The 26,455-nt window shown below is 42.5% G+C and overlaps 1 protein-coding gene across 5 annotated transcripts in view; it reads left to right on the forward strand.

The window, feature by feature from the left end:
* The first annotated feature begins 1,227 nt into the window (after positions 1-1,227).
* The window catches only part of ltbp1 (latent transforming growth factor beta binding protein 1), a 102,121-nt gene continuing 76,893 nt past the window's right edge, over positions 1,228-26,455 (forward strand). For all 5 annotated transcript variants that reach the window (XM_088609875.1, XM_088609880.1, XM_088609877.1 and 2 more), the window contains exons 1-4: positions 1,228-1,988; positions 2,990-3,060; positions 9,268-9,529; positions 23,641-23,792. In XM_088609875.1, coding sequence (XP_088466001.1) covers positions 1,633-1,988; positions 2,990-3,060; positions 9,268-9,529; positions 23,641-23,792 — 841 coding nt within the window. In that variant the 5' untranslated portion in view covers positions 1,228-1,632. The remainder of the gene's footprint in view (positions 1,989-2,989; positions 3,061-9,267; positions 9,530-23,640; positions 23,793-26,455) is intronic.

The following is a 26,455-nucleotide window of genomic DNA, read 5'->3' on the forward strand; positions in this document are numbered from 1 at the left end:
ACTCCCCACTGACCTGTACTCGTTTAACAAGCGGTTACAGGTCTGCTGTTCCGGCGGTGGGGGAAACGCATCGGCCTAGGTACAGAGGACTCGAAGCTCTTAGGTAAACATGACTGCTTAGAGCTTCTGGATCAAACAAGCATTGCATCTCATTCCAAAATGACCGAGAGGATGGGGGCTTGTTACAGAAAACGAAGTCGCCTCTCTCAGCTGACTGCTTGCGGCGGTGTCGAAGGCCCTCTGATCCCGATCTTCAAACAAGCCAGCAGCGCTTCCTGAGTAATCGTGGGCTGTGTGACTGCCCCCCACTTTCCCTCTCCTAACCCCGGCCGTAATTACTGTACCGCACTTCGTGGGCTCCGACCCGGCCTTGAAAAGCCGCATGCATCAGTAGAACTAATTATTTTGAGACGGTTGTGTTTGCAGTGTAAACAACAACAACCATCAGCAGCAGCAGCAGCACAATCAGCAGTGAGTCACATCCAGTTGTTTCAGTGTGAACGAAAGTTGCGTTTTTTGCTTTTAGTATTTGGATTTGTAACTGTAAGTAGCTTTTAGAACCTGTCGATATGGACGTTTTGTCAAAAATGGGTAGATATGTTTACATATCCATAAACATATTTACCTTACTCCTCAGACCGTTCTTTCGCACATGGTCTGAACTTGCCTGCAAAGTCTATTGTTCGTATATTCGCACTGTATTGTAAAATATGAATGTGCCTGTGTCTCATGATATACTGTATGCTGTACTGTATTGTCTACATGTTCCGTACCGTGAGCACAGATTGTGAAGGTGTTGTGACTCCCCCATCTTTCGCATGTTGTCCAATGCAACTAAGTCAGTAATGTTAAGGCTCCTTTTGCACCTGTGTGGGTTTTGTGTTGAGCAGGTTGCAAATGTACCAAGGCACATTCCCCTACCCGACTCGTACCGGCGAATAAAAGCGATTCTGCTTCTGATAATGGAATTACATCTGAAAATACTGCCTTTATAACGCCGCGTGGATGGTTCCTATCGATAACTTGGGTCAATATATCATTATTAAAATTCACTATTATTATTGCTGTTGCTAGGAGCTCAGTCCGTCCTGCTGTTAAATTCGGGGGCTCAGCCCTGCTCCCCTGTTCCAATAAGACTGCTGTCCATGACGTCATGTCTGCCGGGGATTGGCTGTTGAGCACTGACAGACTCCAGCCCTGACACAGTGAAACTTTTTAAAGACTTTTCAATGTGATCTTAAGGCTCAAGTATTACGCAGACCCAGCCAGAGCGGCTATTAACATCTGCTGCTCACCTCCCCCTGTCCCTCTTTGTGATAAGACGAGCTTTATTTAGTTTTATATCCGTAAAATCTTTTTTTTTCCTTTATATTTTGTATTTTATTTTGGAGTAATTTGGTAGTCTGTCAAGGGCGCTGAATATCAATGTATACCCTCAGGGAAACAGATAAAGAATATTTTTGCTTGCGTTAAAAGACATAAAGCTAAATCTTTTTTTCAGAGGTATTTTTTTAATATATATATATTACACGGATTCCAGTACTTTTTTTGGGGAGGCCAGCATAAAGGATCTTTCTCAAGGAATTCCTAACTGCTTCACAGATTTCAAAGTCCTGAAGGAAACTCGTGGAAATGGCTTGGGTTAGATGGAACATTCTGCTTTCCATAGGTTTATTTGTTTCACCGGCGTTCACCTCCACAGACAAGGGCGAGTTGAGGAGATACACCACCTACGTGCTGCAGCCAGGACAGAGGGGCCCGGACAGAGTGAGCTCGGTTTCGCGGACAGACGGTGTCGGGCAGCGGCGCTCTTATAACGTGGAAGTGACGGCCAACTTCGGCGGCCAAGTCCGGACGCGCAGAATGGGAAACCAGGCGAGCCCCAGCGGGCTGCTCCGACAGCAGCCTCAGTTCACGCAGCAGCCCCGGCATGCAAGCCACAGCGCCATTCCCGCTGTCCACCAGGGCCACCAAATCCAAATATCGGGGTAAGACAAAGCGGGGGTCTCGCTTTCGGCTCAACCCGGCGCCGTTAACCACCTCCCAGCCTCGACACGCACCGGGAAAGCCGGCGCGATGATGCGCCGCTTCGTGCGTAATCTGTAAAAGCATTTGGGGGGAGTCGCGGAGCTTTCCGACGCGAGAAAAACGGGGCACAGAGACGTGCCTTTTGCACGGCCGCAGGTCTGTCTGGAAATTGGGAGCCCGCCCCCCGCCGGGGAGCGTGACCTCTCCGGAGTTCACTGGTGGGACGAGCAGGAATTTGTCAAGAACCGGGAAGAATTTCTTAGAAAGTTTCCCAGAGTTAAAAGTTGGCTAAGTCACCCGATGAGGTGTTTTACGTCGCTTTCCATTCTGATTTTATGGAAGAACGGTAGTGTGTTGATAATACCGTTTTTAATTTTAATTACTTCTAACAAAGCAGTAAGGTTCCCAAACGGTACCTGTTGCATGACATCATGTTTGGCAGGTTTAGAATGGGATAGTTTCACTCATAAGATGTTGATGAATGATTTTATATTCCAGGCACTGGGGACAAATGTGATCATAATGCGTTGACATAAAATTAAAAGCGGTCAAGCAAAATAAATGTAATCCAACAATGATGCACAATTGCAATGACTATACACACTCTTGCCCTCTAGAATCCGCCTTAGACTATACATTCTTACTTTTTTTGTACGGATTTTGATGTAAAATGCATATTTGTATGCATAACCCAAAGAATTGTATCCAACAATGATCAAAAAGTACCCAGCTGTGTACTGAAGCTCTCTGGGCTTGAGACTCCAGCCCAGACGGCGAAAGTGTTTAAATGAATTCCTTGATTCACTGCAGTGAAACTGCCTGCTGAAACGAAACGGAGCGTTGATCCGGTGAAGGGCGTTCAGTAACGGATCAGTGAAAGTGTCCCAGTGCCCGCGGTGGAGGTGACCCGTGTCACGGCTGTCGCCCTGTGCGGTAATGTGTTCTCCGGGTGTTGTTACAGTGTGAATGTCTGTGGAGGGCAGTGCTGTCACGGCTGGAGCAAGGGACCCGGCTCGCTGAGGTGCACCAAGCGTGAGTATGGAATCGAGCGGCTGTCCTTGTTCACACTGGGTGACCACGGCCCTGCGGACACTGCACAGGGTCCAGTGGAGGGCGGGCGGGGGGGGGATGAGATTATTATTATGCCAACAACCTCGAAGGTTTTAAGAATTCAGTCGAATCCATTTGCTCTTACGATGGACCGGTTTTACAGTGTTGCGTGACCTGAAACCCATACCATCCATCTATTTCAAACCAGTTTATCCCACCCGGAGCCTGTCGCACAAAGTCAGGCCCAGAGCACAAAGTCAGGGAGCACATCCACGGCAGATCCACTAACAGACATTTTTATAGGCAAGCCACAAGACTGCTGATTGCATTTAACTGCAGCTTAAAATGTGGTAATTTTTCTTTGCTGCAGTGGACCTCTTCAGTATTACATAAAAATCGGGACCAAAAAAAGGAGAGTTCCTAAAATTGAGTCTGACTGATCTGTGCACAGCAGTGAAGTCATGATTAGGTCTCAGGAAAGAGCTAGCCCTTTCAGGTGTCAAAAAAACGAAGTGCATATTAATACAGTATCTCTGTTGTGCTGAAGATAATATTTTACCATACTGTACCTGCCTATTATGCACTCCTTACCCAGAGGATTAACCCTCTCCTAAACAGCACATGCGTGTCTTGGCCTGTCTTGTTTCAAGCTCTCGACAGTATGTCCCACTGATCTGTCATAGTTGTTTCCTGCATCTTTCTGTCCGGACATTTCCATGCCCATCGTTGGCCTACAATGTGAACAGTCTTCTCACCATCCTCTAGATCCAGGAAGCCCTTCCAGGAAGCCAGATTTCTCTGAGATGCTGCCCCCAGTTTTATCTTTCTGGGTCCCCAGTGTCATGGTTTGCAGATCATTCTCTGTGCAGTAGGTGCTGGGGGGACAGAGGAAGAGTTAGCCCAGGCAGGCAGGTCCTCAGTCAAAGATCTTCTTCACACAGACAAGGAAGTGTCTTTGGGCATTGGGAATGAACCAGGTCCAAATTCCTCTGGTGACTATTTTCGGTAGGGCGCTTTTAATTCCCTTTGACTCACAGTTTGTGGTTTCGTGCGGCACGTGGAAGTGGATGACTATTTAGCGTGCTCTAGATAAATAATCCTTGAGCAGTTCAGTGGCCTGGTTCAGTGTTTTGTTTCCGCTCACAGTTGAAATTGTGTTGTAACAGCAATCAGGAAAGGAGCCTGACAGGACCACAGCTGTCAGGTTGGATTTGGTCTACAGTTCTGTGTTGCCCCATTCATACTGAGGTGTTTTTACGTCTGGTGAGTTCGTGGATCTTAACTATTACACTGATTCCTACATATATGAAGGCACGTATCTTATTTCTTCTCTGCTTCTGCTGCAGTGTTCTCAGATATAATGTAGCTCAATTGTCCCATCTGTTCACAGTAGAGTCTATGGTCTCATTTGCTCACTAATGTTTAGCAGAATCTACCCCTCCCTCCTTAAAAATGCCAAACAAAAGGGTCCTTAACAGAAAAAAAAACTCTGCTTATACTGGCACAGCTTTACTCGTAGCGGAGTTAAGCTGTACATAAAGGGCCCTTTCAGTGTGTCAATCAGTGTGATTTTTAATTTAGCTCAGGTTTAAACCAGGAACTTTAAAAGCTGTTCTCTTTTAAAGAATGACCAGCTGGACATGCAACACAAGAAGCATCCGCCACATATTGTGCAATATAAGTGGAAAAACTGTAGGTATTTAAAGTACTCCAGGGATTTTATCTAAAAGATAATTAATTAGTAAAATATGTCAGAGAGGGATGTCCTGAAAAGCAGTGATTGTTTTTTGGCGGTAATGAGCTTATTCACTGCTAATTGTCCGGTAATTCTTTTGTGTCTAAAGATATTGTCTGTCTGACAGTGAAGGTGGTGAAAAGAGTTATTTTTTCTGATGAATGATGTGTACAGAGCGCTTTAGGCTTTAATGCTTCTCAGTTTTGAAGCCTAGTTCTTTAAAAGAATGGTTAATTAGCTCTGTTTTCTGTGCAGTGCTGAAAGAAAACAGATGATAGTTGATGGGATCTGGTTGCCAGAAGGTTGTTAATGCTTTCAGACTTGTTTTTAGCCCACAAAATTGTAGATTTATGTCCCATTGAGAAAAAATTGGAAAATCCAATACAATCTGAGTAGTGTTGGAAAAAAAAGTCTGTTGATTAACATAACATTGTTGATTTGTGACTGTCAGGGCATGCTTTTGAGAATCTCAGATAAAGTGTGTGTTTTATCTGAGTGAAGAAAATGTGTGCCGTGTTTAACTGGAGGGAATCACTTGAGTTGAAAATATTCCCAGTCTGATCCCATCAAAAGCCTGACCGAATGCAGACATCACGGCTAGACAAAACAGGACATGAAAATATCTCTGCTGCTTTTAAAGTCACTGCATTGCAGAGCTGAAGAGCCATTGAAAACTTATTTTCCTTCCCCAGAGGGCCAAATAGGTAATGGCAAATTGTTTTGTAGTGTGCAGAACTTGGAAACTGCATGAATTCTTAAAGCACTCAGATATGGTCAAATTCTTGCAATGTTCTGTTTTTCTTCAAAGATCGCAAGAGTCTTTAAACCACAGAACAGTCAAAGATTAAAAGCCTTTGGGGTGCTCAGCAGTATTTGTACTTTTAAGAAGTGAGAGGAGAGTCATGACTGTACTGTATCTGATGGAGGTATACATGCGGTGAGGAAATAGGAGAGTAACACTGCTTGGACGTGAAGATTCTTAAGCACTGACCTGCATTTTTATGGAGAACAATGATGAACACGCTACTCAAAGGTCGCTGATTGGTAAACCGTGGGCAGATATACTGTACACCCCCATTTTATCCGCCTTGCTGTCTTGACAGACAAGCAACCATTACAGTGCACATTGTATACAAAGCCAGGTTATCTGCTGGCTGTCTTTTCTCTCCTGTTTGCGTTTTGTGAGGAGCGTCGTTGCCTGTTGGTGGTAGAGACCATCGCTAGATCCCAGCCCCTTAATCCGAAACATTTTCTCACTCCAAGACTTCAGAAGTGTTTAGTGTCTGTGTGTTTTTGTCCACACACATACCATGCATTTCTTTCTGCTCAGAGGGCTGCGCCAAATGCAGAATAGCATGTCTAACGATCTGTGTGCTTTTTTTGGATTCATGGTATAAAAAATATGAACCGCTGTGTTTATTTAGTATCAGGGTAGAGAAATATTCCCATGTGCAACCTGATAATCTGTGCATTCTGAAATATACAGTACAAAGCCACATTCTGAAAGCGCAACTTCAAGGCACTTTTCGTCTGCTGTAGTCAAACTGCTGTATTTGCACTCAAAATGTACAGTATTTGTTCTCAAACCAGTATTTTCTAATTGTGAAACGATGGCTGTTTAATGCCTTAGAAATAGTGGGTGACTATAGAATAGTCTGAATTTCTTACGTAAACCTTGTCTTATACGCTATCTGATTCTTTCTTACTATAATATAATTTATTACCTTTAAATTGCTAAGGAATTCCCTACAAATAATGTTCTATGAAGATGCTTTTGACATGTTTCCCCACACAATCATTTTTTACCATTTTTTCAGTTGAATCTTCAAGGGTGCTGGTCTTGACAGTGAGTGGGTTAGGAGTGGTGTGTAGGTTTGAGATTTAACAGCACATCGGGGATGGTCTGAACTGTTTTGAAGCGAACTGGGCAACAGGGCAAAGGTTGAGGCATGGGGTGAGTGTTCCCAGTAATGACGGCTTGTCTGGATTGGGTGAGAGGGCTTTTTTTTTTTGAGAGGAGGTTCTGTACTCTACTCTATACAGAGGCAGATGGATTCATTTTAAAACCTCCAAGAATCAAAGCATCGTGTTTCAAATGCACTCCTTACAGTAACGTCCAGAACACGTTCTGGCTGCACGCACAGTTCGATGTGTCCGCCAAACCAGACCAAACAAAAATAAGTCCCTCTGAAATTCTGAAGCCTTGAAATATTTTCGGTGCAGAGCAGAGCAGGAGCCCTTCAGACTGGTGTCAGATAAAGCCAGCATGTTTGCTCAGCTGTGAGTCTGCAGGACTGATGGGCATGCTTGTGGTGAGGTGAGGCGTGTATAGAGAGGGAATGCAGAGCAGGTGTGCGATAAGAGACATTATCATTGACATCTCACTCAGGAGCTGGCTGTGCTTCTTTCATGTATCACTGGGGTTTGCTCATTTCAACAGGAATGGCAGATCTGAAGCTGATAAGAATTCCTAATAATCCTCTAATCAAAAGGCAGCGTCTTACTAAGAGGTGATAAATCCAGCGGCTCATTCCATAAGACTATGTTTCTGCCTCATTTGCAGGCTGCTTCTTGGTAAAAGAAACATCTGCACTTTCCAGATGTAGTAACTGTATCGTATTATTGCCTTACACATGGAATGATAATGTAACTTCTGTTTTCCTAAACTGTTCTGGGGGTGGCATGCACTGGGGCTCTGGGTTCAGTGCTGGACCTGGGGTGCTGTCTGTGTGGAGTTTGCACGTTCTCCCGTGTTTGTGTGGGTCTCCTCCCACAGTCCATCCTAGTAGGTTAAGTGGCCTCTGGGAGAATTGGCCCTGGTGTGAGTATCTATGTGAGTTTGGGGTGTATCCTGCCTTGTGGCTGTTGCTTGCTGGGATAGGCTCCGCCACCCCTGTGACCCTAAATTGGCTGAAGCAGTTTGAATAGAGGAATAGAGTGTTCTGGGGGAAAAAAAGCATTCATATTTCCTTTAATAATTATAATTCAGTTCCTGGATTTATGTAATTCTTTTAATCAGTTCTTCCATGATTATTCCAGTTACCCCAAAGCCCCCTGTCATGAATTAATTGAAGGTATTTTTATTAATAATTAATAGCTTTATATACTTTTATACTAGTATCATTTTATGCTTGTATGTTTTTTCGCCTTCCTTTTGTAAGGATCTTTTTTCATTTGGCCCTGTTGTGGACGCATTTCATGAACTGACGTTACCTTGATCACACCATCTCAAAGGATGTATTTTCTGTCTTCATATTCAATTGGCTTCGCAGTTGGTAAAACCAAAGGAAAAAGTTCAGGGAAAGTTGGAAACAGTTTGTGCTTGCATAGCCCCCAGCATTCCTGAGTCACTGACATTTGAGTTGTGTACAAAAAGGGATATGATGCACACAGTATTACTAAGGGTCTCCCAGCTCATGGCATTGACAAATGTTTCACTGTATCTCACTGTTTCCTATCCAGAGGACAGAGGAAATGAACAGGAGACTTCAAAACAGGGAGCTGAAGTAAATTTGTGTTTTGGACCACGTACCCGTGAGGCTAGCTTTGTTGTTGAAGAATGGCAACCCCAGCATGAGCTGAGCTGAGCTGAGACCGCTGTAATTACAGGCTACCTGCCAGACTGCTGTAAAATCCAAGACTTCAGAGTCCACTCTCTGATGCTGTAACCTATTACACATGATGTCATTGGTGCAGGAGCAGTGTAATTGATTGCAGAGCATGTTCTAGTAAATTACTGTCAGACTACGAATTGGAAGAGGGAGTCATTCGCTATGCAGGGAACCACAGAGAAGGTATTTTTATTGGCTACTAATGATGTCGAAGAGAGCAATACTATTTTTGACAGAAGAACCATAGCAGGTTATATCTCTTATATAGCTAGGCATAAAAATGCAAGAATCCTATTAGTTCCAAAACACATTTGTTGATTTTGAATGCATTTCAGTAAATGTGTACAGAATCATCCCTTCTAGGCTGTGGTAATGCTCTCAGCCATTAAGAACACAATATTTCACCCCTTTCTACAACAGCATTACTTGTAAGATAGCTAAATCATTCTGGTTTGCTAAGTGTCAGTGCATTGCAGGTTATCAATAGAATTATAGGAAAACAAGCTAGAATTAATAGCTTCCACCTAAGTTATTGAAACAAAAACACTGAAGTATATGTTAATTCCAGGATTGTACTATTGGTGAACGGTTGGGCTCTCCATACAGCATGTTTTCTTTTCTTCCTTGTCTTCCAAATAACCTCCTGGAGATTCAGTGGTCATTCTCTCTGCCCTTTCTAGTCTGTTCACAGAGCTTATTTAGCAAGCGGTTTTAAAGCCGACCTGCCTGGACCCGGCAGGGAGGGACCCGTTCTCGAAGGCCAGGGCAGGGCAGGGAGTGGGCGCTAGCTGTCCCGAGCCCAGACTCACTGACACACCCTCACGGCTCCGGTTTGTGTTGCAGCCAACTGCGTGCCACCGTGCCAGAACGGAGGAATGTGTCTACGGCCTCAGCTCTGCGTCTGCAAACCAGGAACAAAGGGGAAAGCCTGCGAGCAGAAGACCCTGCCTTCAACCCCCACCATGTCCGGCAACGGCCACAACGCCGTGGTACCGCAGAGACCGATTCCCCAGCAGGCCTCCCCCCGCGGCCCGGCCCAGGGCCTCCCGGCCAGCTCTGCGGCCCAGATGACCCTGGCAGTGAAGCAGCAGCCCATTCCTCAACAGTAAGTCATGTATCAGTGTGTCGGCGGCCGGCGAACTGCTGCTCAGAAGGATGGTTTGCCATTTTGATAGGACTGTTTCATGGAGAGGGGCGGCACGGCGACGCAGTGGTCAGCATTGCTGCATCGGAGCACTGGGGCCCTGGGACCAGCTCCAGACCTGGGGTGCTGTCTGTGTGGAGTTTGCATGTTCTCTCTGTGTTCGCGTGGGTCTCCTCCTGGTGCGCCGGCTTCCTCCTGCAGTCCAAAGCCATTCTGGTGGGTTCATTGGCTTCTGGGAAAAATTGGTCCTGGTGTGAGTGTGTGTGTATGCCTGACGTCATGCCCAGGGTGTGTCCTGCCTTCTCCCCATTGCTTGCTGGGATAGGATTCGGCTTCCCTGTAACCTGCTGGATGTTTCATAAAGCGGTGGTGTAGTTTTCCTGGATTGTGTTATGATATTTTTTTATGGATACAGTTGTATAGAGACAACTATGCGATATGCATGATGTAGTACTGTATATGTATACGCAAGATACAACTAGATACAATATAGATACAACTACTTAGAGTTCACATGTACTGTATGCTTTTTGAAGAGGTTTGCTCATACATAGCTCTTTTTAGTATAATGGTAAACATTTTGTCAAGTTACTTGATCAGCCTAAGGCAATCAGAAAATTAGGTGTGCAGATTTTCTTGCACGTTTCCGTCTGGTGTGCCCCACAAACCATTAATGAGGCTTAGACGACAGCTGCACTTAATTATCTACACACACCCCGTTTGTATCAGTGAGGACAGTGAGGCCCTCCTCTCACAATGAGCAGGGCCAGTTAGGTGCTCACCTGGGTCAGCTGAGATTAAATACTTTCAGGTGTATTGACTGGCGCTGCCCTTTTACTTTTCCACTCCGTTTCTTTTTTCTTTATTTTTCTTTTCCTGTTTAACAGCTAAGACTTTATCTGCAACATCAATCAAAGGTGAATGGAAACAGAGCAGAGGCCCAGAGCTTTTCAATTAAGTGTCTCGGCACATGTTGGAGTTTGAGCTCACACTGCTGTTGGCTGTATCTTATTTTCTTTCTGAGAATTCTTCCTCTGATTGGATACAACTGAGATTCCTTCCTAGTCAACCCTGTGTAATTCAAATGCATTTAGGTTTAGCTGTCCCTGCCCTTTTAATATCTATCTACACTGTGATGGAAGAATTCTAAATTAATTGACTCTGATGCTTGTAGCTTTTAATATAAAATATATTAATATAATAGAAATTATAGCAAGTTTGTGTGCCTTTTGACTTTGGCGAATTCCATGTATACAGTCATATGTATTACCTAGCCTGTTCATGTGTTCTGTATTACTGTACCTAACAAAGACTATAAATCAGAGATGCCAATTCTGGTCATGTCGCTCATTTGGTTGCAAGGTGCTCATTGACCCTAGGATCGTCTCCAGATCCTTTCTTCTGCCATTCTGACAACATGGCTAGTTACATTGTTCCACACTCCTACTCCTCTCTGTGTAAAAATGTGCCTCTTGTCCTCAGGTTTGTTCCTTTATTCCCATTGTTTCTTCTTGTGTCCCCTAGTTTGTGTCTCATCCTTGATTCTGAAGAAGTCCGCTGGGTTGACTTTTTCAGCACCTTAGATAATTTGACACCCTTGTCATTTTTTTATAAAGACTAAAAAGAATCTGTAATTCTAGCATGTCAGTAGGACAGACTTTCGTTCTCAGTTTATGCGGAAGAAGTCAGATGGATCGATTCTGTGAATTCTTGAAAGATTTTCAGTCCTTGAAGTGTGCTTGTATCTTGTCTGTTCCAAGTCTGCAAAGAATCAGTTCTTTTAACCTGCGCCAGATTGCCCTTATTTAACAACACAGCATGTCCTGTTTATTACAGAAATATATTATTACTAACAATCTTCTAAATGAAGTCTTAACTAATGCTGTGCACGATTTTAATATTACATCCATGAATTTAATGTATATGCTTTTAAGTCCTAACATTCTAACATTGGTTTGAGTTTATTATTGCAAAACATATTGAAGTTCTGGATAATTGCTGGGGTCCCAGAAGCTGACTGGAAACAGCCCATCCCTTCATAATGTTAACAGACATTTCTGGAGTGTCCTTCAAGAACAGCTTAATGTAACTCTTGGATCATTAATCTCCCAGAGGCCAGTCAAGCAATTTAGACCAAAAGGGCTCCATAATGTAGTGTTTCTATCATGGTCTGTAAAAAAAATGATCTTTCACAAGATACGATGCTTAGAGATGTTTGATTCCATAATCTGTGTAATCTTTGTGGAAAAATATACTTTTGCATTTTATTTAAGTTGGTCAATGTGCTTATTGCTTTCAGAGCAGTGATCAAGGAGTGATTTCACCCACTCTGAGTACACAGCTTAATAGGCCTTTGTACTGTGGGTTTTAAAGAAAAGAAAGTGTTCAATCATTTCTTCAAGTGATGAATTCGTTTATTTTGCATTCATATTTCTGAGAGTTTTTTTTTCTTCTTGAAAATATAATACAGCCCCACTAAAGAAATACAACAGGCACAATAATGTTAAGGTCCGTGTTACCCTGTGACATTTGTGTTATGCATATGCAACATTTTAAAAATAAACATGGAAGAGGCATAATATATCACTTTACTTAAGTGGACCTCTTCCTTTCCTAAGACATAGAAGGTTAATTCGACTGAAATGGTTGTTAGTGTGGCTCAGCTAGCAGTTTCAAAGGCTATGAGGTGTTTTTCTGAAATATTAACTCATCTGTTTCCCCCCTAGGCTGCAGGTGGCTTTAGGTACCAAGCTCCCTGTGTTTTCTAGCTCGTGTTTTTTAACAGCGTCGATAAAAACGTAATTGAGTCTGACATTTTGCTGGCACGTTTCTCTTGTGGCCTAGGATGTGCATCGTGCATGTAGGAATTCATTTTCATGTGGAGGTGAGGCTTAATTATGCAGCTAACTTCAGGGGACAGGACCCATTTAATTTGGCAAAATCGCTTTTAACTTGGGTGCAAGGCAGTGTGTGAAGGAGGGAAAGGCGGGAATGTCAACTGATATCCCAGAGAAAGGCATTGTGGGAGCAGAGAGTGCGTTACCTCTTCAGCACATATGAGCTGAGTGCTGACATGTCTTCATTTGCTCATGAAACTCTAAAGGAATGACATATATTTGAGTTCAGAAGAGTAAGGTTAAGAAATATTGGAAGAAATTTGACAGTGTGCTCTTAACCTTTCCCTTGATGTGCTCACAATACATGTTGCATCTGCATTGCTGGACCATCTGTATACGTATCTGTATTATACTGGTCAAAGTGTAGTTTATGCATCAATTTCAATACAGCTTCTTAACTGAATTGCCCATTTTGTGGTTAGAACTTCTGTATCTATGGAAGAGAAATCCCACAATTCAGTGATTCAGGAGTCTTAATTAAGATGTGTCTTCTGTCTCTATATTAAAAGCCGCTGGATGATTTGTGCCTGTTTTTAAAGACCTATTTTAGAAGCTCCCCTGGGTAAGAGATGGTGGCATTATACAGTACCACTTGTGATTTTGTGCAGCTCGATTCAGCTCACAGGGTCTTGGTTTGAACCACATACAGTACAAGTGGGTCCTGTTCCAAGCCCAAGTCTGTGCCACTTCCCCATGGGAGTTCCTATTAAAGTGCCCTGCAAAGCGCTTGCTGGCTGGCTGGCATGGAACCCAGTGCCACAGGAGGTGCCAACAGCGTGCTGGAGCTCGGCATCGAAGCTCGGGGCTCGTCTGAAACGCAGATTCACAGCTGCAAGGGAGCAGCAGCGGGTACTGTCTGCCAACAGGAGCTGGGTCCAAGCCCTGGAGCCACGAGGAAGGCTACTGCAGAAGTCTAGAGGCCAACAAAAGCCCTCCTGTACTGTTTCGGAAAATTCTTTTTTTGCTTTGTTTTCTTTACAAATGTTAGGAATTAGGCTGTTCAAAGCAGTGGAGGAGCTGTGGTGCAGGTGGCTCTCTAGCAGTCTGTTACAGAAACATCCAAAAGCCCCCGGGCTTTTATTTTAAAGTGTCCATAGCTTTACCTTTATTCATTTTACTATTATTATTTATTAAGTAATTTTTCAGGATTATTTCTAGATTCCTAAAGTGATGGACACTTTGAAGATTTACTAAAAAGAATACCTTCCTGAATTTAACCTCAGCTTTTCCACGTGAGCTCGTTACACAGTAAGACTGTTTCTTCGTGTCCAGGAAGCTGTGTCTCCTGTTAGAGGAAGTGGTGTTTCTTCGGGTAAAGTTTTAATTCCCGTTGGTCTAATGCAGCCAGCCAGTGACCGGAGAGCTACAGCAGCCCACACCAATATTATCACACACCCAGGTACATGACAGGCTGATGAAGGCTCTGCGGTGATCTGTCTCCATCAGGCGCTCAGAACTGACCTGCGCGGTCCACGGTCCACGGTTAATGTTTTTAAGCCGGCACAGAGCCTGATCTGTCAGAGCCGGCCATTTGTGTGTTTATCATGTCTCAGTTACAAACCCTGCCTCCGCACACAGGGAGAGCATGAGGACATGTGCTGTAGGCAGATGTGCCCTATCTCTAGGCCAGTCATCTTTTAACATGTCTGATAATGGTGCATTGTGCTTGGGGAGTTGCAGTCACAGTCTTTATGGAGACACATATGCAAGGACCAGGCATGTGTCCAGGACATCTATTCTGGTAGCAAGCTGAGTGCTTTATTTTGTGAAGTATTCTGTATTTTGCAGGGGTTTTAACATTAATTTAAAAATCACGGGATGGACACAATTGAGTAAAGGTCATGGTATGTTAGAGTCTATTTGTTTTTGAAAGACTGAAGTAGATAAGCACAAAGACAAAAAGTATTTTGACACATCTGCAAGGATGCATCTCCATTTTCTGTCTAAAAGTTACAGTATATACTGCTTCCTCTGTTCAAATATAAAAAGCAATAGAACTTCTTTTTATTACCATGTGCGAATCATTAACTATACTGTATGAAACAGTATGGAAAAATGTAAAAAATCTTACTAAGATATATACTAGTACAATACAAATACAGAGTTCTTTGGTCTAGTTTTTTCAGTACTTTGCAGCTGAATTTAGTATGTCAGTTCCCTTGAGAACTATGTATTAACATGGCCTCTGAAAGTAAATATTGTGTAGGTTCACTGATAGCTTTGTGTAAAAATGAGTACAATCAAGTTCTCATAGTATCAGCTACCAGGGTTTCCTAACTGGGGGTTAGATACCTTTAAAACAGCTTTTTAAAAAAAAACACATAATTCTTGACAGATCATAGTGTGTAGCAGATATTTTATTGCAACTGCAATTAAATCGTATCTCCAGAGTTTAATGTTTTACAGTTTTTGACTTCAGATTTCTAAGAAATTCTTCTTTAAGCAGCTGAAGAGCTCAGCTTACACTTTTGATTGGGTAATATTTTAAATTTACTAGACGTGCATGTACATAGCATTTTCTGGATGAAAGAAAAAATGTCAGACTGTGAAAATAGTTTAAGAAATTGCTTTTTTGTAAGGCCTTGTGAACCTAGTTTCAATTGCTCTGTCGATGTGATGTTAATGCTGCTCTGTCTAATTTCTGTACATTCAAATTTCAGTGTAGTGAAGTCGAATTTTATACAGTGTTTTTCTTCATTATGATGTTATTCCCCTAATGTATCATCTATTCATTTTTAACCCTGAAATCTCAAGAAGTAGTGCTCTGAGATTTTGCTTCTGTGCACTGTGGTAAATAGTTGCTTGTGCTAGGTAGTAGGGCGAAGTATGAGTAATGGGAATTATGTGATGGTAAATACCATTCTTCACTATAGATCAACCAGATGGGATAAAAGATAAGATATGTGAAGATAAGATATGAGATACACTGCTGATCATAATCAGGTGACTTATCCTGTTATGTTGAGTACATATAGTATCTTACAAGGGCCATTTTTAAACCTTGAGCCAGCTGTTCTTATCTTTTAGTAACATACTGTAATACTCAAGAATAGGCCACTTATGTACTATGCCACAAATATCATTGTTCTATAAATGTGAGCTTTGATGTAGAGTTAGGCACTTGTTTGAGTTGCAATACGAATTTCATGACTGATTAAAAAAAACAGGTCTGAACTTTAAAGATGTTGAGTTCTCCGGTCAGAGTTTGCGCAAGAACTTCTCGACTTGACTTGCTGGTGGCTCCAGCCAGTCCCAGAATCATTTTGTGGGGAAGTGCTTAGCCATGACCCTTCAGCCTGTGTCAGAAAACCAGGAAAGAGATACCCTGCTTTATTCTGGGAATTGAGAGTGTGTGTATGGGTAGTGTATGGTTATTTAAAAACAGTGGAATGCCAGCTATTTACAAGGCTATCAGATCCTGTTTGTTTGCGCTGCACAGAGGCCTGTTTTCCTGTCACTGAGAAGGGGGGCAGAGACAGAGGTCGGTGTCGACTGCCCGTGCTGTTCCCCTCTTTGTTCGGACTCACTGCCTTCTGACCCCTGGGAGAGACACACACACACACACGTTAAAAATGTCTTCCCACTGGACTCCAAACAGACTGGACTGAGGTCTGTCTGATCTCCCACCCTCACTTATCTTCCGATAAGACCCCGGCTACACGATGGAACAGCAGATTCATCATCGAGAAGAAGTGGTGAAGGAAGTTTGTTACGAAGTGTAGACTGAATTTGTGTCCAAAAACTACAATCAATCAGATTGAATTTTGTCAGGATTTTTTTTATTTAATTTGCAGTAAGAAATATTTTTTACATTTCTAAGTGGGTGCTCGTTACCTATATATTCACCGTTTTAGCATCACTGCAGGGAACACACCGGTCATCTGGTATTGTCTTTAATAGGTTTGTGTCAAGTACAGTACAATATAGTTCAAGTGGGGAGCTGCGTCAGCATGTATGGGCTGCAAAGGAACAGGTAAAGGTTTATTCCATGCCGAAAAGAGAAGAAAAGATACACAACGTTTCGGCCGTGGAGCCTTCTTTGTGTGTGTTTTCAGTACAGTACAATATTTTGCCGTTTTTCTTTCATGTCTCTTTGTCATATCTAGAATTTCTCTCCCATTTACTATTTTATCTTTAAAACCGTATAATCGAATACAATATATTATGAGAAAGCGTGAATTAATTTGCAACATTCAGTTTTATTAAATTGCACATAATGGAAATAAACCCATGGTTTGTTTTAATGCATCACCCTTTTGAGAAGACTGTAGCCAACATTACTAAAGAAAACTTTCATGGATGTTTACAGACATAAATGCTAAATAATCTTTATTTTGTGTTATTTTGTTCTTTTTTGGAAACTCAGTATAGCCAAAGAATTGGATATTTTTATTTCATATTTTTCCTTGTTACTTTTGGGTATGTACTCATTTTGAAGGTTCTGACTGTGCTTTCTGTTTCAACTGCCAATAATAACTTAGCTCACAGGCGCACCATGAGAGACTCACAGAGCACTTGCTGGACACTTGGATTAAGTCATTTAGTAAACAAAGTGAATTTGTTTATTTAATCAATAATTGGTTCGTTTTCCAATGCTTTAATTGCACCTTGCATCACTTTACAAATATAGTGAAAGACAGTAAGTTCAACATTTCCAAGTTTGTCTGTGAACAACTGGACAAAACAGTAACAGAACTGAGCATTTTTCTTACCTCTTTCCCAAGCATTTTAATTTCAAATATACCTACAGCCTTGGTTTTGTGAAATATCTTGCGTGTTTTACATACAGTAGTAGCTATTCCATACTATTGCTGTTATAAAAAATAACAAAGAATAATTACTGTACAGGGGCAGCACAGTGGCACACTGGTTAGCATTGAGGCCTCACAGCACTCAGGATCTGGGTTCAATTCCTAAGGTACTGTCTGTGTGGAGTTTGTATGTTCTCGCCATGTTTGCGTGGGTTTCCTCTGGGTGCTCTGTTTTCAGCCTACACTCCACTACACTCTGTTAGGTTAATTGGCTTCTGGGGAAATTGTTCCTAGTGTGAGTGTGTGTGTTTGTGTCTGCCCTGCGATGGACTGGCCCTGGTGTGAGTGTGTCTGTGTATCTGTGTGTGTCCTGTGATGGACTGGCCCTGGTGTGAGTGTGTGTGTCTGTGTGTGTCCTGTGATGGACTGGCCCTGGTGTGAGTGTGTGTGTCTGTGGGTGTCCTGTAATGGACTGGCCCTGGTGTGTGTGTGTGCGCTTGTGTCTTCCCTGCAATGGATGGTGCTCTGTCCAGGGTATATCCTACCATTGCTTATTGGGATAGGCTGCAGCTCCCTGTATTGGATAAAGCGGTTCGAAAATGGATGGATGGAATTACTAATAGGATAAAGTGAGCAAACCTTGTGTAAATATTTTGTGCCCTGTAACAAGCTACGTTAGTCATGGTCTTATGCATTTCAATACATTGCTTTAAATGACTTGCTGAAAAACGCCCTTTCTTGACCTGGGCAGCTTAGTCATCTTACAATACTTTGAGTAACTGAACTATTCTACAGTATCTACTCACTCTGATTTCACTGATTTTCAATGACCGTAATTGAAAGGCCTTTTTGCTCGTTATAGAACTCTGAGACATTGCAGGCATTCAGGGATATTTATTTCTCAAGAAGTCATTGACTTCAGAACTACCGCTGGACATTACTGTGCCTTTCCATGCACTCATATGATGTGATGTCTTACTATGTCACATTCTCATCTGGTTTAGAGACTCCCACTGTAGAGCCAGCAGCTGATCACAGAGCCCACTCTATTGTGAGACTTGTGGTTTTCTGTGTCGTCTGTTAAATATCTCATTGGATAAACTGTTCTTTGAGCAGCTCCCCTTTAAGGGAAAGCAAACTGTTTGCACATATTGCAGTTATAAATGTTTCTTTAACTTAAAGTACTCGCTGAATCTTATTCCTCATTTGAGTTTATCTACAGTATTTTGGTCGGTATGGTCCGACAAACGTGTGTTTATTGCCAGTCAGAGTTGCTTGAACTTATTTTCAGGGGTGAAATGTGCTTTACAGATTTAATGTTTTAGAGCAGACTTCCCTTCTGTGTGTGGCTTTGGGAACAGCTGGCCCTAGTTTCATCTGCAATAGTAAATCTTGGAAAAGGACCTTCTCACAATTCTTTGAGATTTTTCGGTAATGCAGAATGTGAAGACCCTCCTTTTTGTTATTTTTTCCAGGAGACTTTATCTGTTTACGTATTGCCAGGTTTCACAGCTCTGTTAGTGTGTGGCTCAGTTAATGTCTTAATGATTGTGTGTTTGAAGTGTTGTGTGATTTAAAAAAAAAGAAAATCACTGCAGATGTAGAAAACATGCATTTTGCACATTAAAAGAAAGTTAGCCTTTATCTGATTTACATTTTCTCAGATAAGAAGGAAAATAACAAACAGCTTTAGAGGTTTACAAAATATGGTACATTCAAACAGATTTGTAGGATTTAGCAAAAAGAAAACTGTTGTTAATCCAGTCAGATAACATCTTGACTCTGACTGTACAGCACCTTGAAATTCTCATGCACTTAGACTTAGACACTTTGTTCCTTTGGAGGTCCCCTTGTGAACATGCATTGAAATTCTGCTGTTTTATTTTAATAGGATTGGAAATGTTAAGCTCAGAATTGTATTCATTGGCTGCGATTGTGACATAGTGGCAATGAAATATGCGTAACTGGTGTTTTTTGGGGGGGTCTTAGTATAAAAAAGTCCCACAGGCTTTAGGAGTACGGAGCCTTATAGTCAACTGATATCTACAGCTGGTTTTTCACCTGATATTCATTTAGAGAAATAAATGCTGTGATGGATCCCTTCAATAATGCCCACAAAGTTGCCAACCTTCCCCTCTGACTTTCCATGTTCCTACAGTATGCCAGAATTCAAACAATATACTGTATATGTATACATTTGATGCTATATACAGTACTATATATACTGTATTGTACAGTATAATCTTAATATGTAATCTTGTGTAAAGTTATTCTTTACACAAAGGCTTGTGGGAGTAGGGAACAAACTACCTAGCCATATAGCTGAAGCTTATCCCCTGGCTTTTATCAAGAAATATGTGGATCAGATTCTTCTGTTAATCAGCTAGATGAGCTGAAAGGCTGGCTCTCGTTTGCAGGATTTCTTCTGTTTTTAGGCTTCACAGGCTCAGTGGGGCTGGGCCTGTTCAGTGCTGGGATGTGAGACATGTAAGATAAACAAGGTTCCTATGTTGCTGGTCTTGCGAGTGTCGGTGGAGAGGTGTTGTACGTGCTGTTCACAAATCACCCTATTCTCTGAGGTTCTCTTAAGCATACACTGTGTTAAAAGACTTCTTCAGCTGCGGGCCAAAAATAGAAGAATCGTACTGCAGTTCATCTGGCCTGCCCTCCAGTCTCAAAACTCATCTCTGCAGCTGGGAGGGTTGTTTAGCAGCTCAAGCCATGGTATGAGAGTGCAGCCACTCTGCTGAGTATTGAGCATGAGGTGGCCACACCTTTGGAGAAGAGGCGCCTCTCATTTGATATGCTGTAGATGTAATGCCTGCGGATTAGTGCACTTAATATAAAACACATATAAACTTCACAAACAATATATATTGTTGCAAAACATCTTGTGCTGCCAACTGGCTGCAGTGGGTGAGTGCTGATGAACCTTCTTACTAAAAAGCCTAACTGGGCAATGAAAAAATACTCCCTTGTAAGTAAAAGCGTTTGTACAGTTAGCTGCCTGTAGTCTGAGCTGTATATACAGTAACTGCCAAAGAGCAACACTTGATATTCTTCTGAGGCAACTGCTAGAGGTCCCCTGTGTGTAAAGCAAGAGCGAAGTTAACCAGCTGGTCTGAACCCCAGTTGAATTGAATGAAACCTGATAAGAGAAATGTTGCTTTTTTCCAGGTTTCAAGAAAAATCTATAAAAGGAATAAAATAGTGCCATTGTCTGAACACTTCTAGTATTATCTTAACACCTTGTGTCATCTTACTTTTAACCTTGATTTGTAACTCCACCAGACAGGGAGAACAGGAGCCCCCACCAAATGCTTTTGTCTTTATTATTTTTCCAGATACTGCCTTGTAAATTACTGCCCTGTACCCTCGAAATGCCTGGCTTGGGGCATGCCGGTCATAAACAATATCAGTTTGTCAGTGCGTCGTTCATAATATATGTTAGAATGAGGTGTCCATTTGTCTGCCTCTCTCACGCACGTCCCCTCTCAGTGGAACTAATCACTATGTTACAGCTGGTTAGGTTAATTGCGGTTTTACCAGCATGTGGAAAAGCTTAACATGTAGCTTACTTTCTGAAAATGTTTGGAACGCTACTAAAAAATCCTGTCAGTGTAATGCAGAAAAAAAGCATAGTATGAGTATTGTGTTAAATGAAGAGCACTGGGGGGCTGAGAAAGGCTTCTGCCTTCCACCTGTGAACTGCTGTGTCTTGACAAGCCAAACTCTTTGGGGATCTTTTAGTTTCCCAGACAAATTGATTTGTTCACAGTTCAGAGGAGCGAGTGAGCTCATGGCCTAAGCTTACTTTGTAATCTTCGGGCTGCCAATAGCCAGACTTCAGTCGGAAACCGCGTGTGGACTCCAGGGTTTCTTCCAAAGACTCCCTCTCTGAGCTTGGGCTCTGGCAGCTCGAAATGCCCTGTTTGGATTATTTTTAATCTCCACTGCTGTTAAACACTTCCAGGATGTATCGTCCGTGTGACAAATGAGCGCACGTTAGAATAAGGAGACAGGTGACCTGAGGGCTGAAATATTTGCCTTTGTTTAAGTGGAAGGCTTCAGAAGCTTAGTAGGCGTTTTAGCACGTCAAGTTTTTAAACTTAATCACCTGAGGGTGTCATAAAACACAGGATCATTAAAGAACACGTTCTGCACAATTTCCAGGAGGCAGTTTCTTCACCTTGTTTACGTGCTTAAGTACTTTTCCTTTAGTTGTAATCTAACCATATGTTAATGACACAAATTTGAGCATACCAATAATATCCCCTGTTAGATTCAGGAAAGTTTCAGGAAAAATATCTTTGTATAGAGAGTGAAATGTATTTTTGCAATTTTTTAAAATCTTGAGCCTTTTTCAGTGATGTTCCTACGGGTGTTTTTTTTCCTTCTACCTTTCAGCATGGAATTAATCTTTCCTCGCTCCTATGCAGTATATTTGGTAACTTCTAAAAGAAATCTGCCCATTCGAAGTTGTCTTTTGATCGCTTCCTCACTTTCCATCACATTCCCTAAACAATTTGATTTGAGATGTCAAAACGAAGTACATTCTCAAGTTGAACACAATGTCATCTTTTGTTATGTTTCTGTTTCTGAGGTCTGAAAAGATCTCCTAAAACAGTCGTGGCTTTCTGAAGTTCAGAAAGTACCCATATAGACATGTTCTTTTGTTTACTGTATGCTGTGCGTTTGACATGCCTGGAGGGTGCAGAACGTGCTGAAGTTAAATGATACCCTGGTTAACTTAAAAAAAGCCAAGTTAATTAGAGGGACAAGACCGGGCAAGACCTATGGACAAGGATTGAAATGAGACAAATCTGCACAGTGGCATCAAAGGTCAGGCAAACAGCTGGCGTGGAACTCAAGCAACAGTGTTGAAAATGGAGTTCATCGTCACCCTCGTGTGTGGGTTAGAGTTGAAAGCAGGGTTTTGTACAGATATACTGAAATTCACCCACTGTTTGAAATGCAGAGCTGCAATGCACTTAAAATTGATCCTCTAAATATATTTGCAAGCTTACTTAGCTTAGTTTAAGATTACTTGTCTAACTTGCATGCCAGATCCCAAACCATTCAGAATGCCTTGAAATACGCCTTGTTTAAATGTTCTTGCTGATGTTTTAATGCTGTAGACGCTATTCCAAAGCAGGGGCCATTGAGCTCACTTGCCTTATTTGGTTTCCTGTAGCCTAAGAACCCAGGAATCCCAACAAGCTGTCTCTTAAAGTATCCCACAGAGTCCACTTCGACAGCATAGCAGGGACTCAGTTCACACTTCCCACCACATTTCCTGTGGTTCTGTCGTTGTTGCTCGTCAAACCATACCCCTGTTTGTTTCTAAAACTGCTCATTTTTTTTTTCAAAAGATCTGGGCCTGCTATGCCTGGAAAAAATCATTTTGACCTGCGGAAGGTGGACAGGCAGCCTTGCAGTGCAAGAGGCATTGAAAAGCCTCTCGCATTCATTTTGAACAGTGTTTTGGTGTCAGCTCCAGCATCTCGTTCGGAAGAGCTCAGTCAAAAGCATGAAGTTTTTGGATGGTGTCCGACGATCAGGCAGTATCTGGGATGCTTCACCCAACCACATGAGAGATTAAATTCGTCCTCTGGACAACATGTTGCCATCACAGGCGTTTTTCGGGGGCCCTGGCAAGGAAGGCTAGCATTGCTCTGGGAGTACGAAGACCTTCAGAAACTCAAGAAAACAAACTAGCTGCCCATTTCCTTGCCGAGACTGATTCATGTGTTTTCTTTTTTTTTCAGCTCAGTTTTGGCACACAGGGTGGGCCTGGCTGATTGACATGAGCGAGATTCGGTAGAGGAATGGCTCATTTTGGTTGATCTCTTGGAAGGGAGTGCTTGGTATCCCCATTCTCAAGAGCCAGAGGTTTAATTTACAGTGCTCTCTCATGTGGCGACTTTGGCTGAGCTACAGCCAGTTCATGAATGCGATGAAGCACCGCAGACACAGGCTGTGCTGCTGATTGAGGCTGTCACTGCCGCTGAAATGTGATGGCTTCACTTGCGTGGCGAACTGAAACCCCGGCCAGACCGAACTGCTTGGGATGGATTCACATCACGCTGCAGGTTGCCAGATTTGAACAGCTTGGAATTAAAAAGGGATACTCAGACAGATGAAAATGATAGCATGCTATTCAAAAAGGTGGAAAATGTAAGATTAATCTAGCTTTTTTATGCTTGCCGTGTAGAAGCACTTCAAACGAATGGATGTGTTCTTAACAGAGACAGATTTTTTAAGAAGGTTGACGACAGTTGTATGGCATTTCATTAATTCCGCTTCAGGTGTACGTTTTTATTAATCTTCTTATTTATTTGGTGCGAATATGGAATGCTGTTGTTATTTGGAACCGCCGCGCAGATGTCTGAACATGTTTTTCCTTCCACTTGTTCTCTCCCAGATTCCGACCTCCTCTGACCATGACGGTGCACCAGAGCTCCACACAGCAGTTTGCCATCAAACCCAAGTACTACCAGACTCACAAGGTCCAGACTGGAGCCCAGCCGCCCGAGAGGGCGATCCCCCTGACCATGGCTCACAGTGCGCTTCACGGTCAGTCCTCTGTGCTTGCTGCTGTGGTTTTCCTGCTGCTGTCCAGTCCAGAATTCCACCGGCCTTGGAGCTCTGACAAAGAGGTGACGTCAGAAATCTCCTCATGGTGGGCTGGTCGTTGGAGGGACGGTCAGAAAGGCCTCTATTACTTTTAAAAAGGCTCGCTGGCTGTCAGTGAGTGACTGATTTGTTGGTGAGGGGTTAAATTCCACATTCCACCATGGATCCTTGGTTCAAGCCATGGATGGGGTTGGGTGTATAAAGGGCTTTCATGGTGCTAGTAGTGGTTGGGTTTCTAGAAGCAGTTTCAGGAGATGGAGGCTCCTCCAGTGATTCTTTGTTGTGTAAGACATACTGGGTCAGCTCTGCGATAAAGGCTCCCTCAGCCCACCATCCCTTGTGAGTCCTTCAAACAGGAGCCTCCTATTTTAAGGGAGGGGTCTATCAGACCCGCCAAAGTACCAGGCGAGTTCACTTGCTCTTTATCTTATGATATCAGGAGCCCATGTTCAAGTGCCTCTAACAAAAAAACAGGCATCCTTCAGTCTCCCATCCCAAACCAGGCCCAGCAGCTCAGGGTTTCAAACCCTTCGCCATTATCTAGCAAGCCGCAAAACATGAGCTTATGTCAGCATTAGCTACGAGGAAGTAGAAATTATTTATTATTTTTAGGTTTAAATTTAGTTTCCCTGTTTATGCTTCTGTGGATAGTGGCTTCCCTTAAGTAAGTTACTCATGTTTCTGTGTTGGATGGTGATCTCGCAGCTCATTTTTTTTTAGCCCTACACGACCTCTAGATTTCAGTGCAGCTACTCCCATCGTCGGTAAAAAAAGAACACGATCGATTTTCTCATTCACAAATGTAAGCAGTTTTAATTAGAAAAATGTCTCTCACTGTTTCTCAGAGCAAGAAAACAAATGGAATTATTCTTACTAAAAGTAGGTGTGAGCTACAGAGTTTTTTTTTCCCTGAAATGAAAATATTTATCAGCATTCTCTATCAGGCTTGTGTCCTGTTATCATCCAGCACTTTGTGTATTAAACAGGAGCGCGTGGTCTTTTTTTCGTGTCCTCAGTTGCCTCATTACAGAAAAAAATAGGCTGTTATTTTCATGAAGTGATCCCATAATTTGGTGGTACAACAATTAGGTTTTCCTTTTGGAGAGAGATGATTAGGCACCTCGTACATCTGCTGTGATGTTGAGGATTGTGGAACGACCTGTTTGTGGTTGAACGGCAATTGCATTTTAAATTACAGCCCTGGCGGTGGGGGCATAAAGACTTAAACACCGTTTGCTGCAGTTTGTTGTGTAAAATGAATTATTTGATTGGTTTTCAGAGAGCAATTTTAGATAAAAGCTAGGGGAGAAAAAATTAAATTAGAGGGAAAAGCAATGAACAGCATCATTGAAAGAACACCCTCAATTGCCAAAAGACAACTGTATAATCGAAGAAATATGACAAGAAGAAGAAATTAGTTTTGCAGCTTTTACACAGTCTCTGAAAGGTAAGGGAAAAAGAATTACATTGACATTTCATTTATTATTATAGTAGGATAATTGGCAGAGGATTTAAAGGTTTGAATTGGTAGGTTTAGTCAAAGATTAGAGGGATTAGATGCAAAATACAGGGTTAGTAAAAATACCTTTACAACTTTGACATAAGGACTCAGGGTCACTGTGTTCCCCCCTCAAATGAAGCGTTGATGTGCACGCTAGTAAAAATGACAATTTACTGTGTCTACATGCCGGTTAGTTCCCTCACTACAACTGGAGAGCCCATTGTCCGGGTTATAAAATGAATCACTTCAATTAAATACACAATAGTTTGTGCTGCCCATTCCACATTAAGTATAGTTTGCACCTAAGTGGGGTTTTCTGCTGCTTAATTAATGGCATTATAGACACAACAGCTAGCCTGTAGCCCTGTCATTGCTCCTATTTCCCTATGGGACCTCATTGTTGCTCTCCCAGCCTGCTATTTTGAAACCAGTTCAGAACCTGCTATCAAATCAGCCTCACGGTTACTGAAGACACTCAGTCTCTGTAAAGGCAGCCAGTGAAAACGGATAAAGGATATGTCCTTACGGCTGAGCGAGAGAACTTTGTAGGTGGTCTCTGTCCATCAGGAATTGTCTCTCTGCTGCCCCAGAGTTTGAGAGGCTCTTTAACTGAAACACATATCCCTCCTACAGGTTGAAATAGTTTTAAATACACTTTGCATTTTTCTCTTGAAGACTTTCATAGAACATACCAAGGCTATTCATAGACTAAAGTGTCTCCACAATTCTCCGGTACTCTAGTTTATTTTTGTGTTTAATTGTAATATTTCTTGTTATGAGCCTGAGTTTGGAATCAGTCAGATATTGGCACCATGGTGGCTGTCCTTATGCACAAGCTCCTTTTTTACCATGCCGTGTTGAACATGTGCCGTTCAAAGGCCACTGAAAGATCTGCCTGACGGTTTGATGCCACTGTTGGTATAAAAGTGGAGTCAGTGTTGCCGGTTTTCCCTCTGGCCTCCTGTGCTCATTGCCCTGAGGGACTATCGGGCCCTCCAGCCGACACCTGGGTAGCAGCTGAGCACTGCCCACTCTTTCCGTCTCGTTGAGAAAGTCTCCTTTCAGCACTGGTGCACCGCGGTTCGCCTCAGGAGGGGAGAGT

The sequence above is a fragment of the Lepisosteus platostomus genome, chromosome 17 (genome assembly GCF_059453375.1).
Source record: "Lepisosteus platostomus isolate fLepPlt1 chromosome 17, fLepPlt1.hap1, whole genome shotgun sequence".
NCBI lineage: Eukaryota > Metazoa > Chordata > Actinopteri > Semionotiformes > Lepisosteidae > Lepisosteus > Lepisosteus platostomus.